This window comes from Falco naumanni, chromosome Z (assembly GCF_017639655.2).
Source record: "Falco naumanni isolate bFalNau1 chromosome Z, bFalNau1.pat, whole genome shotgun sequence".
NCBI lineage: Eukaryota > Metazoa > Chordata > Aves > Falconiformes > Falconidae > Falco > Falco naumanni.
The window spans coordinates 72,149,392-72,164,429 of NC_054080.1; the positions used below are offsets into that span (position 1 = coordinate 72,149,392).

The 15,038-nt window shown below is 40.0% G+C and overlaps 1 protein-coding gene across 1 annotated transcript in view; it reads right to left on the reverse strand.

Annotated features, from left to right (window-relative positions):
• WDR70 (WD repeat domain 70) overlaps positions 1-15,038 on the reverse strand; it is a 138,353-nt gene that overhangs the window by 26,683 nt on the left and 96,632 nt on the right. The window contains exons 11-13 of the mRNA XM_040580297.1: positions 12,022-12,121; positions 3,028-3,112; positions 1,821-1,959 (exon numbers count right to left, since the gene is read on the reverse strand). Of these exons, the coding sequence (XP_040436231.1) occupies positions 1,821-1,959; positions 3,028-3,112; positions 12,022-12,121 (324 nt within the window). The remainder of the gene's footprint in view (positions 1-1,820; positions 1,960-3,027; positions 3,113-12,021; positions 12,122-15,038) is intronic.

The window sequence follows — 15,038 nt, forward strand, 5'->3', positions numbered from 1 at the left end:
TTACCTCTCAGTTCTCAGAAAAACTGATAGCAAAACAATCCTTTCTGGACCATCCTGTATCATCACCTACCTCAGCGGTATGTAACATACCCTCTATTTCATAGAATTAAATAACTGTTTTCCCAGGAGACAAAGTTAGCAAATGAAAATTTTGTTTCCTTTGAACACAAAACAAGTAGGGTGGTGCGAAAAATTATCACCATTTAATTTCTTACAGAAATACAGGATCCACCATTGACAAGCTTCTCATTCCTGCAGTCTTAAAGCTTAGGTGAAGTTTCTGTACACTGTTACTAACTTCACCGCCACTACATGGGGATGCATTCATGACCACATCTAGACACTTAGCTCTAAGGAATCCAAATGCAATGTGAATGGAATCGCTAAGCTGTTTTTTCCTGAGCCCAAGGATAGAAGAGCTCCTGCCAACAATCTGTACTTTATTTTATATAGTCACACTTTATCTTATGTAGCTGTATTCCTTTTCTATGTCATTAAGTTTCAGAGGAGGTACCGAGGCATTCATGCTTTGACTCAGAAAAAGGTTATGTATACTTGGTATAATACTTGCATCAGAAATTAAAAATCTACTAGTAATCTTTATGAGTCAGATTGAGGTTTGGTATGTTACATAGGAAAAAAAAAATTAAATCTGAACTATGCTATCACTGGAGAAACTTTTTTGTACAAAATAAAATTTCTAAGGCCACAGAAAATGTATTTAGAATATATGTTTCAAATAAAAAGAAGGGGATTTTTCCCCCCTCCAGAAAAAACACATGCTTTCTGCTTTGAAATGAATTCTGCATTTTTAATTTACAAGACTGCTGCCACAGAAATTATGGATATAGCAAATGAATCCATTGGCAGATTTTGCTTTAGGGTGAATTAGAAGACAAAATGGGATTTGAAAAGAAAAGTAAATACAAATATAAATTCTGTACAAATGATCTCTAGCACAAGGGGTTTTGGTCTACTGCACTAGGAAAGACTGCTGTGCCAGGTTAAGAAAAGTGCAGAAGGAGAAAACAATATCCTGAAACTAAGCAACAAAATAGCTATCCAACAGACTGCAACAACTAACGGGACCTGAGCATACATTACCATGCTTAAGCAATGGCTATTCTGTTTGACTTTCTCCCACTCCTGTTTGTTACAATCTATAAGCTTACTTGGGTATTCCACAAGAGTGAAAGGACCTTTTTTCAACTATGATATTAAGCTTTTTCATTCTGAAGAAGGGAAAAAGTAAGCAGTTCAATCCATACACGAACTCTTCTGTATTACAGATTCACAATTTTAGGTTTTTATATTGCTGGTGAGAACGGCATTTTTGATTGAGGGCTTCCTAATGACGCCTTCCTTTTGCCATGAAATTGTTGCATTTACACAAGCTAGAGTCCATTGAAATACATACCATAGTAACCACAAGTCTAGATTCAGGAACGAGTAGGAGTTCTGTCATCTAATATGGCATTTCATCATGAAATTGGTGTATGTAATGGGTAAGAATTTTAGGACTTGTGCCTCACTTCACAGATCTAGAAAGGTTCACAGAAATGCCTAAGAAATGCAATGGTAATACCAAAGCATGAATCTTCTAGTACTTAAAACACCTTGTCCCCAGACTTTCTTTTATCTTTTTTAATTGAAAGGTGAATAGCACCTATTCAGGCCACTCTACCTCTATCTCTTAAATATGTGGTACAAATATTAAAGTAGTGTTAGTAGGTAATTTCCTGTAAAAGGGAGAAAAAAGCATACGAGTATGTTCTCATTCATGTTTTGAATAGCTGAAAAAATAAAACTAAAATACATACCGCATCTGTAACTTCTATCTCATACAACTTCTGGAATGTCTCCCGATAAAAAAAAAAAAGCTTCCCACTGCCACCACCTTTCTTAACAGAAGTGCCTGTTACGAGTATTTTATCATCTGGGCTGAAACAACAATCTGTCCTGTTGAAGAAAAATTACCACACTGAGTACATCAATAATTAATGTGTAAGGAACTTACACATAAATGGCATCCTGAAAAGGAATCCCTTCTATTTGTTAATTCTTTCAAGACAAAGCTTTACAAACAAAAAATCTTGTGTCAGCTGTCATCTGTTACTACAGTTATCAGAGATAGTTCACATGTAATTACAGCTGTGCACAGAATGTCCAAAACTGACAGATCCAACAAAAATCCTCCTCCCAATCAAATTCTCCTCCACTCAAAAGCCTTGTAAACTTTTCAACATGAGAAACAAACCAAAAAAAGTATTTTCAAATCTGGTTATCAACATTAGAGTAAAAAAAAAAAAAAAATCAATCATGAAATCTCTTTTTGCTGATGATACATTCTTCAATGATACAAGGCAGTTTGTTTACACAGTGGCCAAAAATGTTTGTTTACTTTTACTCTATGCTACCAATAGCAGTCAAGATAGAAAGGCAGGTCATGGACAGCTCAAAGACCTTATTTTGTCCTTAAAGTTGAATTTGGCTGTGCTACTGCTATAGAAATGCAGTAGTATCAATAAAAATACTACATACCCAGCACTATTCAGTACAATACACTATTTTAGTACCAAATACGAGTCATCAGCACTTCTAACATCGTAACTTGAATTCATACCATGCACCTTCATGTTACATCTACTTTTCAATACAGCTTTTTTTTTTATTAATCATAGACCAAGTAAGAATGAGGATACCTTATATATCTCATTATAAAAACATAAGGCAACAAACTGGCCTCCTCCTGAAAAGTTGCTAATCTACTTGGACATAAGACACATGAGACTGAAAAATGCATAAAACCCAAGCAAAGGTAGCTATGAATTATCACAAAAAATATGACATCTTTTAAAGCAACGAGGAATCCTAAAATAGCCATGAATTGTCATTGCATAGTCCTCCCTGCGCAGTCCTTTCTGCACAGTAGCAGACCTAGTGAGAACTGAGGAGAACTTCGGCAGACCCCCGCTCAGCATAACTACTGCTGTTTCTATAGCTGGAATAAATTTAAAGAGGACTTACATTGGAAAGAAGCTGGGCAGTCTTTCTGCTGAATTAAGAGGCTTTTTAAATTGTCTAATATCCCATATCTTCAAAGTATCATCTCCTATAACACAAAAGGGACAAAGTTTAGCAATAATGAATTTAACTCAAGAATTTAGACATGCGCAGAAAATTTCATCCTCCAATTCAGACACAAAAAGAACAGAATTATACGGCAGAAGCATTCAAAGCAGTGATAGTTTGGAAGCTTTTTGGCTCTAACTAACTATGAAAGTACAAGGATTCAAGTTCCACATGCCGCGTTCCAATAGACCAGAAACATCTCCTTCATAGCTCAGCTCCATCATGGCAACCCCTCCTACCAAAAAACAGCTATGCACAGTAAAATCCGATTCCCCAAACACTTATTTATTCTGTGTTTGTGAGCATCCGTGCCTTGCTACTAAGAGTAAATTGAACGTTTAAGAAATTAAAATGTTACCATGGATGATCTAGATCAAAAACTATACAAGTTTTATGTGTTCGATTTCTACCTGCCCTGAAAAAAACAATCAGGAAGAATGGAAGGCACATGAAGTTTTCCCCCTTCCTCAGCAGGCAAACAGCAACAAACTCTCAGTCTCAGTACAGAGAACAGGCCCTGGAATGAGACAGAAATCCTTGGGGAAGAGGGAGAAGGGAAGCAACGGAACCCACACTTGCTATAACAAAACTATTTCACAGCCCTCCACACCACCTTTGGCCATAAAAGCCAAAATCAAGGTTACAGCAAGGTATTTATAGCAATTCTTGTCTGTGTTTGATAAACACGGTATGACTGTAGGCCAGTAAAAGTCAGGCTGTTTATTCCTTTCTGAAAAGTTATGACATTTTAACAAAGTGAGAAGCAGAGAGGGGAGGGGGATGATTAGTTATTCCTGGAGAGATCTACATCTCTGCTGATCATCCCTTGGGATATGCATTTCCAGCATGAGACAAACTACAGAATTTGAGCTTTGAAGCACCTCACTCAGGCACCTAGACATCTCCTTGTATTTGACATTAGTTCCTCAGTGCTTTCAAGGGTGAAAAGAAGGACTTTTAAACAACAATTCTCTCTCTAAATATATCCAGAGATTAATTTCAGACAAAAAAATTACAAAATCCTCCTGACCTAGGAGGAAAAGTAGGCAACCAACTGGTAATCTACAGACCTGCTTCCTTTCCAAAGCATAAACCTTACAGTGAAGCATATTTTGCTGTCTAGAAGTATTCTGTCCTTTGAGATCAAGAGCTTAAAGGAGGCCTTGGAAATAAAATGCTTAAAAGAAAAAAAAAAGTAACATGCTGTAACAAAAGAAATCAAGGTCAGCAATACCCGTTACAGGAAAAGCAGTAGTGTGTGGCCTCGTACATCAAGTATGTTTATATTAAAGACCAGGATAACTCTGTAGTACAAAATATTTTAAAGAAGTGGATAAATGATGTCTACAGCAGAGTATATTTCTGTTCATTGGGAAGCTAAAAGTGACAAGGAAGAAAAATACTGAGTCCCTATTTTGGGAATATCCGTTTTCCTATTGTTTCCCAGTAGACTCCATCCCAATCACTTCAAAGCATTTGGTCTTGCAATATGAACCCTCTCTTTTCTCTCCCAACCCTAACAAAAAACACTTACCGGTGAGATGTTGCATCTAAAGCACCAGCCCTTTATAAATGTGTGTAAAGGATACCATTTGGCCACTCTGCAAATCTCCTAGATAGGGACATATCTAAGGCTAGCAGCCAAGGCTGTTCTGTTCCCAGTGGAACGAGCCTTGACGTGATCTTCAAGCTGTAGTCCTGCCAGGCTTTAGCAGGAGATGCAGACATTCAGCTATAGCTCTTCTGCCAATAAAAAAATGTAATATGGTGGTTTAAAAAGTAAGAATACTCTAGAAGGACTCAAAAAGTTGTGGTTGATTTCAAATCAACACTGTCTTACGTTGTGCAGAAATAGATGGTTATGTATTTGGAAAGGGAGAAATGATAGTGGAATAACTTGTTCAACACTGTGAAACTCTTATCATCCTTAAGATTTTGACCAAATTCACTTTTTCTAATTAAATTTCTGTATTTCAAATATGATATTGGTTCCTGAATCTAATCTGTGTTTGGAGTTGAAACCACTGTCACTAAGAAAACAGACACATTAACTTTCCACCACATCAGGAATTTTTTCCAGTAGCATCCTTCCATCAATGCTTAAGAGGCTTCTTTACAAAAGCTGTAACAATACTGATCTATTTTTAATTACTTCATACATAGACAAAAATAGTTAAACAAAAACATATAAACAGAAGTTGTGCAGCTCAGAATGAAGCATTCAAAATAGGCCACTAAAATCAATCAGTATTTTTCTTGATGGCAGACTTCTCCAAAGCATGGCAGGATTATTTAAAGCTTTTATAGTATTTTTAGTAGCATTTCAAACTCTATTCTTCACCATTTTAAAAGAATACCAATGAACAGGCTCTAGTCTGATACTATCAGGTCAGACACCATTACGCCAATGATACTGGAGCACAGGATTTATCAAGAAGTAACAATTAGGTCCTAGAAAAAGTCTTTGGTGAGCCAGAATAGGCATTTTCAAAGTTTTTATTCAAAATAAGGCAAATGCACTGATACTACAAAGACTTTATCTGATTTTTTTTCTTTTCAATAGACAAGTACATGGATGCAAATAGCCCCCAAAGAAGCAGAAGTCCTGCCAGACGCTCAAAAAACCTAGTCAGCAACACACCTCAGGAAGCTCCTATTTTAAAGAGGAAGCCCTGTCATGAAAGCAAAGCTCAAGCACATAAATTCACAAAGATCGCTAGTGAATGCAAAGAAACATAGGAATTGAGAATTTAAAAAAAATACAACATAGCAAAGGCACAGTATAAAAAGGCTTACCATGAGTAAGCACCAGAATATGTTTATGAAATCTAATCCTTTCTGTGAAGCTTCTACTACCTACTATCACTACTTTCTGTGAGAAAAGGCACCTGAGAGAACAATTTATATGCTTCTGCATTCTGCAGTGGATCTGCAAGAGGAGCAGCAACAGCTAGAGAATGACCTTTGGAGGCACCATAGGTTGGGACCACACTCACACTGAGCCAAAGGCCTTGGGAGGGAAGTTACAAACTGGGGATTCTACTCTTAGGCTTGGAAGAGCTCTCATCATCACGTGCACCCATACCAGCCTGGCCAAATATTTAAGGGCATCACCTTCCTTGAACATATGGAAGTGAAGGATGCTGGAAGAAAGGTACTTTGAGAACTCCCCTTCAGCTCCCAATGCTACACATAGTTGACTATGCCTATTAAAGCTAATCATAGAACCATTTAGCTTGGAAAAGACCTTTGAGATCATTAGGTCCAATTGTTAACCCAAGACTACCAAGTCCATCACTAAAACATGTCTCCAAGCACCACATCTACACATTTTTAAAATACTTCCAGGGATGGTGATTCTACCACATACCTGGGCAGCCTGTTCCAGTGCTTGACCACCCCTTACTATGACAAGAGTATTTCCTAATGTCTAGTCTAAACCTCCCCTGACATAACTTGAGGCCGTCTCCTCTTGCCCTGTCACTTGTCACCTGGTAGAAGAGACCGACCCCCCTGCCTACACCCTCCTGTCAGGGAGCTGCAGGGAGCCACAAGGTGCCCCCGAGCCTCCTCCTCTCCAGGCTGACCCCCCCAGTTCCCCCAGCCGCTCCCCACCAGCCTTGTGCCCCAGCCCCGGCACCAGCCCCCTGCCCGTCTCTGGACACGCTGCAGCCCCTCTGCGTCCCCCTGGCAGTGAGTGGCCCAACCTGAACACAGGAGTCGAGGGGCGGCCTCGCCAGTGCCCAGGGCAGGGGGACAGCACTGCCCTGGCCCTGCTGGCCACGCTGTTCCCGGCACCAGCCAGGATGCTGCTGGCCTCCTTGGCCACCTGGGCACACGGGGGGCTCATGCTCAGCCGGCTGCCGACCAGCCCCCCCAGGCCCTTTCCCCCCAGGCGGTTCCCAGCCCCCTGCCCCCAGCCCGCAGCGCTGCGGGGGCTGGTGTGACCCAGGGGCAGGACCCGGCACTGAGCCTGGTTGAACCTCACACAACTGGCCTGGGCCCATCGCTCCAGCCTGCCCAGACCCCCCTGCAGAGCCTCCTGCCCTCCCGCAGATCAACGCTCCCCCCAGCTGGGGGTCACCTGCGAACTCACTGAGGGGGAATTGGTCCCCTCACCCAGATCGTTGGTAAAGATATGAAACAGGACTGGCCCCAGCACTGGGCCCTGGCCACCAGCTGGATGTAACTCCATTCCCCACCACGCTCTGGACTCAGCCGGCTCTTAACCCAGCACAGAGCACACCCACCCAAGCCACGAGCAGCCGGTGTCTCCAGGAGAATGCTGTAGGAGATGGCGTCAGAGGCTTTATTAAGGTCCACGTAGAAAACATCCATAGCCCTTCCCTCACCCACTTGGTGGGTCATCATCTTGTAGAAGGAGATCAGGTCCATCTGCCTTTCATAACCCCATGATGGCTGGGCCTGATCCTCCGGTTGTCCTGCCACGGGATGGCACCCAGGATGATCTGCTCCATAACCGTCCCTGGCACCGAGGTCAGGCTGGCAGGCCTGTAGCTGCCTGGATCCTCCTTCCTGCCCTTCTTGTACCTACAAGACTGGTGTCACGTTGGCTGATGTCCAGTCTTCTGGGACCTCCTGGGTTAGCCAGCGCTGTTGAGACATGACGGTGAGCAGTGGTGAGCTCCTCCACCAGCTCCCTCAGTGCCCTCGGGTGGATCCCATCCAGCCCCACAGACTGTGCGTGTCTCAGTGGAGCAGCAGGTCACTGACCGTTTCCCCCTGGACTGTGGGGACTTCATTCTGCTCCTCCTCACCCTGCCTTCCAGCTCAGGGGGCTCAGTACCCAGAGGGAAGCTGGGCTTGCTGTTAAAGACTGGGGCAAGAAAGCATTAAGCACCTCAGCCTTCTCCTCATCCTGTGTGGCAGTGCTCCCCCCTGCATCCAATGGAGGATGCAGATTATCCTTGGCCCTCCTTCTGTTTCTACTATAATCATAAAAACTCTTTTTTGTCATCTTTTACAGCAGTGGCCAGCCTGAGTTCTAGCTGGGCTTTCTCCTCTCCACCTTCCCCCTGCATAACCTCACGACACCGCTATAGCCCTCCAGGGTTGCCTGCCCCTTCTTCCAAAGGTGGAAAACTCTGCTTTCCCCCTGAGTTCCAGCCAGAGCTCTGCTCAGCCGGGCTGGTCTTTCCTCCTGGTTTATCTTTCGGCACATGGGGACAGGCTGCTCCTGAGCCTTTAGGAGTTCCTTCTGGAAGACTGCCCAGCCCTCCTGGACCCCTTGGCCCTTCAGAACTGTCTCCCAAGGGGCTCTGTCAACCAGCCTCCTAACCAGGCCAAAGTCGGCCCTCCAGAAGTCCAAGGCAGCACTTCTGCTGACCCCCTCCTTACTTCTCAGAGAATTGAAAGCTCTGTCATTTCATGATCTCCATGCCCAAGACATCCTCTGACCACCACTTCACCCACCAGTCCTTCCCTGTTTGTAACCAGCAGGCCTAGCAGGACATCTCCCCTGGCTGGCTCACTGACCAGCTGTGTCAGGAAGGTCTCTTCCACACCCTCCAGGAACCTCCAGACTGTTTCGTCTCTGCTGTGCTGTATTTCCAGCAGACGTCATAGGTTGAAGTCCCCCATGAGGACATGGGCTAGTGATCTTGAGACTTCTCTCAGCTGCTTGTAGAATGTTTCGTCTGTCTCTTCATCCTGGTTGGGTGGTCTATAATAGACATCCTCCACAACATCTGCCTTTTTGGCCTTCCCCTTATTTCTTACCCATAAACACTCAACCATACTGTCACCATCATCCAGCTCTAGGCAGTAAAAACACTCCCCGACATACAGGGCTACCCCACTGCCTCTTGTTCCTTTTGCCCATCCCTTCTGAAGAGTTTGTAGCCAGACCTTGCAGCACTCCAGTCATGAGAGTTATCCCACCATGTTTCATTTTAATTAATGCTTTTTTGGCATTGTTTGAAATTAACATCAGCATTCAGCTCCTGAGATGTAAAACCACTTGATCTTTGAAATGCTAATGTTTATATTTACCGTAAAGAGCAATATATTATTACTCTACACAAAATAGAAAGTGACTATACATGCTGCTGCATAATCCTTGAGTAAACAGGAAATGGTACACAAGGTGTTTCTACTTTGTAAAACAAATTCAAAATTAACCCTTTTATTTTTCCTCAAGAGCATTGTGAGAAGATAAATACAACTAAAAGTAGAAAACGCACAAAAAACCCCTCTTGAAATCAAAAGAAAGCATACATCTGCATAAGCTATCTAATTTTTCTATATAAGTTTACTGATTACAATGACACTGAGTCTGCACACTTCATACCACAGAAAATAAATGAACTATCAAACTACTAGTTGTCATGAGATCCATGGAATTAATGAAGTCATTGCTTCATATTATGGCAAAACCTAACTCCATAAATTCTGTACATACCAAGAGTCAAAAAAAGCTTTTTTAGTTTTTGTAACAGAACCCAAGTCCAGTCATAATGCTTACCTCTTCACTGTTAAACAAAGAAAACATTCCCCAAATACTATCTTCACTGTATTTTAGAAAAAGTTACTTTTATGGTTACAAGTATGCAAAAATATCACTTTCTTAAGTTTCTGTCAAGTTACTACCTAATACCCAAGAAGAGTAAGACTGGGAACTCACATAAAAAAGGTCTTTCACTTTTCATTTTCCCCTGTGCTTACAGCTGAGCCCTGCCTCATCTCTCTCATATCCAACAAAGAATCTACATCAGATGCAGGAGAATCCATTAGGCTTTCATTCAATGAAAAGTCCCCATGCCCCAAACAACTATCAGCTCTTTGATCCTCAGCACTTGGCAGGTGTGTTAATCTATGAATGCTAGATCCACATCTGCTTTTGTTGGTACAGATCCAAAGCAATACTCATATTAAAGCACTAACCAAACAAGTCAAAATAAGGTATGAATCCTCCTTATTCTCTAGCACAGCACACACAGAGCTTTTTTTTTTCTTTTAATACACTGACAAAGGTAGCATTTTTATCCACACTAAAGGGCCAAATTTCTGTACAGTCTTACATTCTGCAAACAATCAATCAACATTTTATATAGCTTAGAACACAGTGTGATAGATAAAACAGAAGTGAAAGTTTGTTTAACACAACATAAAATATGGAGACAGATGAGGAAGAGCAGGCAACCACAAGTGCCATACGCAATGAAAATAAGCAAAGGTTATTTCTGTGATCTATATTCATAAATGTGAAACATAAGAGAATTTACATAAATGGAGGTTTCAAGATAGCACTAGTCAATATTCCTCATGTAAGTACTAACCTTGTTTGCTGTTGATATTTAAAAGCACACGGAGGTTTCCCTTTAAATCTTATAAAGTATGTCTGGGTGAGTTTTTCAGGGGCAACTCCACTGGCAGACAGATGCGGCATTTCACTTAGCCCACAAGAGAAAGACAGATGGTTCACCTATTTTCCAAGCAGGAGAAGGTTCTGACACAGTAAATGTCTGGTTCAGTAAGGACCAGCAAGGTTAAGAGTTTTTACCTCAACCCCTTAATGCTCATTCATGATGAGTACAATGAACTCTGCAATAGAACTCTGGACCCCAGAACCTGAACAGTAATTAAAAAACAATCCAAGTGCCATTAGCTTGCCCTAGTAAGCCTAGAGCTGTCAAGGACAAGACTACCGTCATCTTACTCTGAAAGATGTGATCTGGGGAACAAAATATTTGGAATCTTAGAAATGTAGCAAGACATACAAAATAGCTGGAGAGGCAGCATCCAACAGCAGCTGCGTATTGCTGTAAAAGCCACCAGTGTCATTCTACTCATCAGGGGGAGGACACAAAGCATTTGCAAGCTACAGCCCTTAGCCTGGAAGTATATCCCCTGCTTCAGAGCTTCTGCCATCTATGAATACCTCTATCCTGGTATTTTGTATACATGATCTCATTTTGTCTATCTACTAAACTGACCAGATGTCCTGTACATATGTTAGGCACAATGTTAGCTGACATTAACATATACCTCCTCTCCCTCAGCCTGTTTATTTGGCCTTGGGGCCATGCTAATGCATACACATTATGCATATAGGCTTCTGGTTACAGCTGGTTTCCATCCAACAGCTTGGATTGTGTGCTTGCACCTGCCTGCAAAATATTGGGTAGACAAATCTCTAAGAAAAGCTGTTTCAGGCAGACACCATCCTATCCCATACACTCAATACTGGAGTCAGTGTGTTTTCAAATGTATCTGCCTTCTCCAGACTTGTTCTGTTATCTAAGACTTTTTAATAAAAGTTTATCTGAAGTTTAAAAACACAAGTGTTTTTTTCCTGTCGTGTAGACATCTCAAATTTTTTTGCCATTCCAGCACATCTTGGCCACTCACTTCCAGTCATCACCTCTTGATGTTTGTAATGTAAGTTAGATAAAAATTCCAATTAGAACAGAAACAGACATTGCATAAGAAAGCTGCTTGAAGAATTACTAACTCCAGAACCGAGATACTGTTACTGAGGGGCAATAATCTTCCCAGAAAGAACTAAGTAAAGAAACTGGTCTTGTTTTATTTTTACTTAAGGTAGTGATTTCCTTTTGGTATATTATTAATGCTAGAAAAGATGACAGATCAGGAACTGTATAATATAAACAGCAAAGTTTTCCTGAATTGCTCTAAAATGTGCTTTCAGGAACACAGTATGGCATGGTGTATCAAAATAGAACATGTCAATTGTGAAACATTTCAGGTTTAAATCACTAGTATCTGATTTTACTATCTTACCAACATCAAAACCAATTACTTTTAACTATGATAAGATTTAAATGGTTTGTTTCCCAAACCATTTAACTTAGTAAATTTAAAATTGCCTTACATGGAACACATCAAAGGGTTCTTACAGTCACCTACCTCCTCGGCTGGCAAGGACAGTACCATCATAAGAAAATGTCAAGCATGAAGTGTCAGTGCCTGGAGCATGGGCTTGCCTGCAGTGGAACTTTGTGTGTACCTGTTTGTCAAACAAATAAAACATCAGAAAATTTTCCTGTTTCAAGATGGGATGAAGATTGCTTTATAGCATTTTGTGTACTCTGAGGCTATTCCTAAATTTAAACAGAAACCCCTGCATTTTTAGCAGGTACATACGCTAAATATTTCTACAGCCTTTTAAAAATGTCATACATCTTTCAGAATAGGCTTTCACAATAATAGCTTGAATGAAAAAATTTACTTTTTCATAGGTTTAATTACACAGTCCGCATTTACACATCATCAGCGCTATTGGAAAACTCTGACTAACACTGAATAAAGGTAGTTACACCTGGTTAAGATAAAAAAAACATTTTAAGACAGTTCTCAACACTCCTGTAGGCAGACTTATACTTAGAAAAAAATACAAAAATACAATACACATACTTTGGGGAAAGGACTTAAAAGAAGGATTGTAAGAACTTACTTTTTCCAAACTTAATCCTTGGCAAAATACATGGCTTATATAATACAATAAAGTTCAAATATTCTGAGGTTTGTGTTCCATTTAGCTGCAATAAAATTCCAGTTGGGGAAGGAGGTTTGTTTATTTTTAATTATTTCTATTTTGCCAATAATCCTAGAGAGAGGCAGAAATTACTTTCAGGTTAAAGTTTTGTTCTTGTATAGAGCTGACTTCTTATTAGTTGCTATTTAGTAAAATCCCTAAGAATTCTATTAAAAAGGAAGTAACCTCAAATTAAATTTTAGCACATCTGTAAAATCAAGCTTTCCTTCTTTCCAACCAAACCAAAGTTCTCAGCTAAGATACCAAGATGCCTTTCATAAACAGTAAGGGAAAACAGAAGAAATGAGAAAAAGAGAGCAACAGAGATGAAGGAATTTGAGACAGGTTAACTCCTTTTTAACACTTAGGAAATTACAGTTCTCATTTGCCCTCTTTTCCTAACATAAAACCAGTTCCTACAGCTGTGAAATAAAGCATTCGAAAAGTAAAGGTTGCCTATTCAACAGTATCTCAGCTTTCCACCTGTAAAACAAGGATTAAAATACGCTCTTCCTTATACAGAAGGGGAAAAAACAAATCAGTGGCCTTAAATTCCTTTATTTACCGTAGTAATGAACAAAATGCAAAAACACACATAGAAGCATATATTTTCAGAGGAGAGTTTGAACAGCATGCAGTAAGTCAGATCTGGAATCACATCCTCAACAGTAAGAGGACAAAACACTGAGCAGCTGCTTAGTGATTACTCTCCAATCTATACATTAAAAGAGATAGAGTTCTACAGAATGAAAAAGGAGGATGTGATGCTGAAATGCAAACATATGGATGGAATTAAGCTTGCACAGGAGTCCTCATGTTACCGTATCTTCTAATTTTTGACCACGCACCTTATTAAGACTCTTTTAATAGGCTATTTTGTATGCAAAAGATCCAAGCTAGTAAAGTAATTAATGTTGTTTAACCTTTCAAGTATTTGTTCTAAATGTGGTCCAAAAGCTAAAGAATCTGTGTGATGACATTAACGACGATTGCAAGTTTATTTTGGTGTGCAGATTTAGTCGAGCTTTGAGAGGAGTCACAGAAGTTGTTCCCTCCACAAATGACTCTTCAACAAAGGAGTATTGGGGGATAGAATGTAACAGCCTACATTCAGCCACAGTCCTTGTTTTGAAATTACTGCCACTTCTAGCCTATTGTGCGTATCCTGAAGAAACTCTATGAACAGACTGAAGTTTACAAATGTATGTCTTTGGTGGGGGTGTTTATAAGTGTTCAGAAACATACTTTATGCATCCTATTACATAAAATTTTCCAACTATGTGGCAACATACAAAGGACAAAATGTGAACTGGCTATCAGAAAATTTTCTCTAATATTTGTTAAACATCAGCAAGCAAGTAAAATGATGCATTTTCTACCTAAGAAATACTATGGACACTTGCAAAAACACCTCAAAAATTACTAAAAGATTGCAGTGTGGTATTTAGCCATATCAAATAAATCAGAAAAACTTCATTTGGGCTCCACAACACTAGTCTACTCAATACTCCCATTCCCCCCTGGCAACGTCACACTGACATACATGTATTAAAATGAGAAGTTTTTTATTTTGATGTCCAACTTAACGCAAGGGTGTTTTTTTGTTTTCTTTCATTTCACCCTCAGTCAATCTGAAATTCCTTCCTTTTGTTTTGATTTGCATTAAAATAAATAAAAATATTTGGGGTCCAACCAATGCCTTTTCTTTTGTGTTTTACCCATAAACCCCCCAAACATCTATGTATATGTAGATAGATGGTAAATCACAAAATATTTAAGCAGTTTTCTTATTTTCCTATAGTCAAATATGCTAATTTGATTTAGCATGAATTTATGAAACCATTAATCAAACCTAAACTGTATCTTTCAGGAATTAAACAGTTCACCTTAATTACATCACCCACTACGGAGCCTTCTCAATGAAGTACCTATACTTCAACCAGTTCTTACCCTTTTTCAACTGTTCCATGAAAAAAAAAAAGCAGCAACATACAGATATCTAAGACTCAGACATTATTTGCCCCTCAATCACAAAAACAGAACACAAGAGAAAAAATTTAGCCCAACCCCCCTATCCAGCTTCAATGCCTTAGGATTTCATGTAAGACAAGACTCATCTGAAAGAGACAGTAAGATTGCATCAGGAATTCTGTTTGTCTTTAAAAATAAATTTGCTCAGTTTACCAGTGAAAAGATTGTTTTCCTAACTTTGAGCTCTGCAAGCCTGCCCTCCATATATTATTCAGCAAAGCATATAACCCTGAATTGTAATACTAAATCAAATATTCTAAAATGATTGAAGGTTGCTCTAAAAATGATAGAAGGTTGAACAAGGAGTTTTTACATACACCGGCAAATGTTCATTGCAGTTTTCAAAGAAAATAATGTA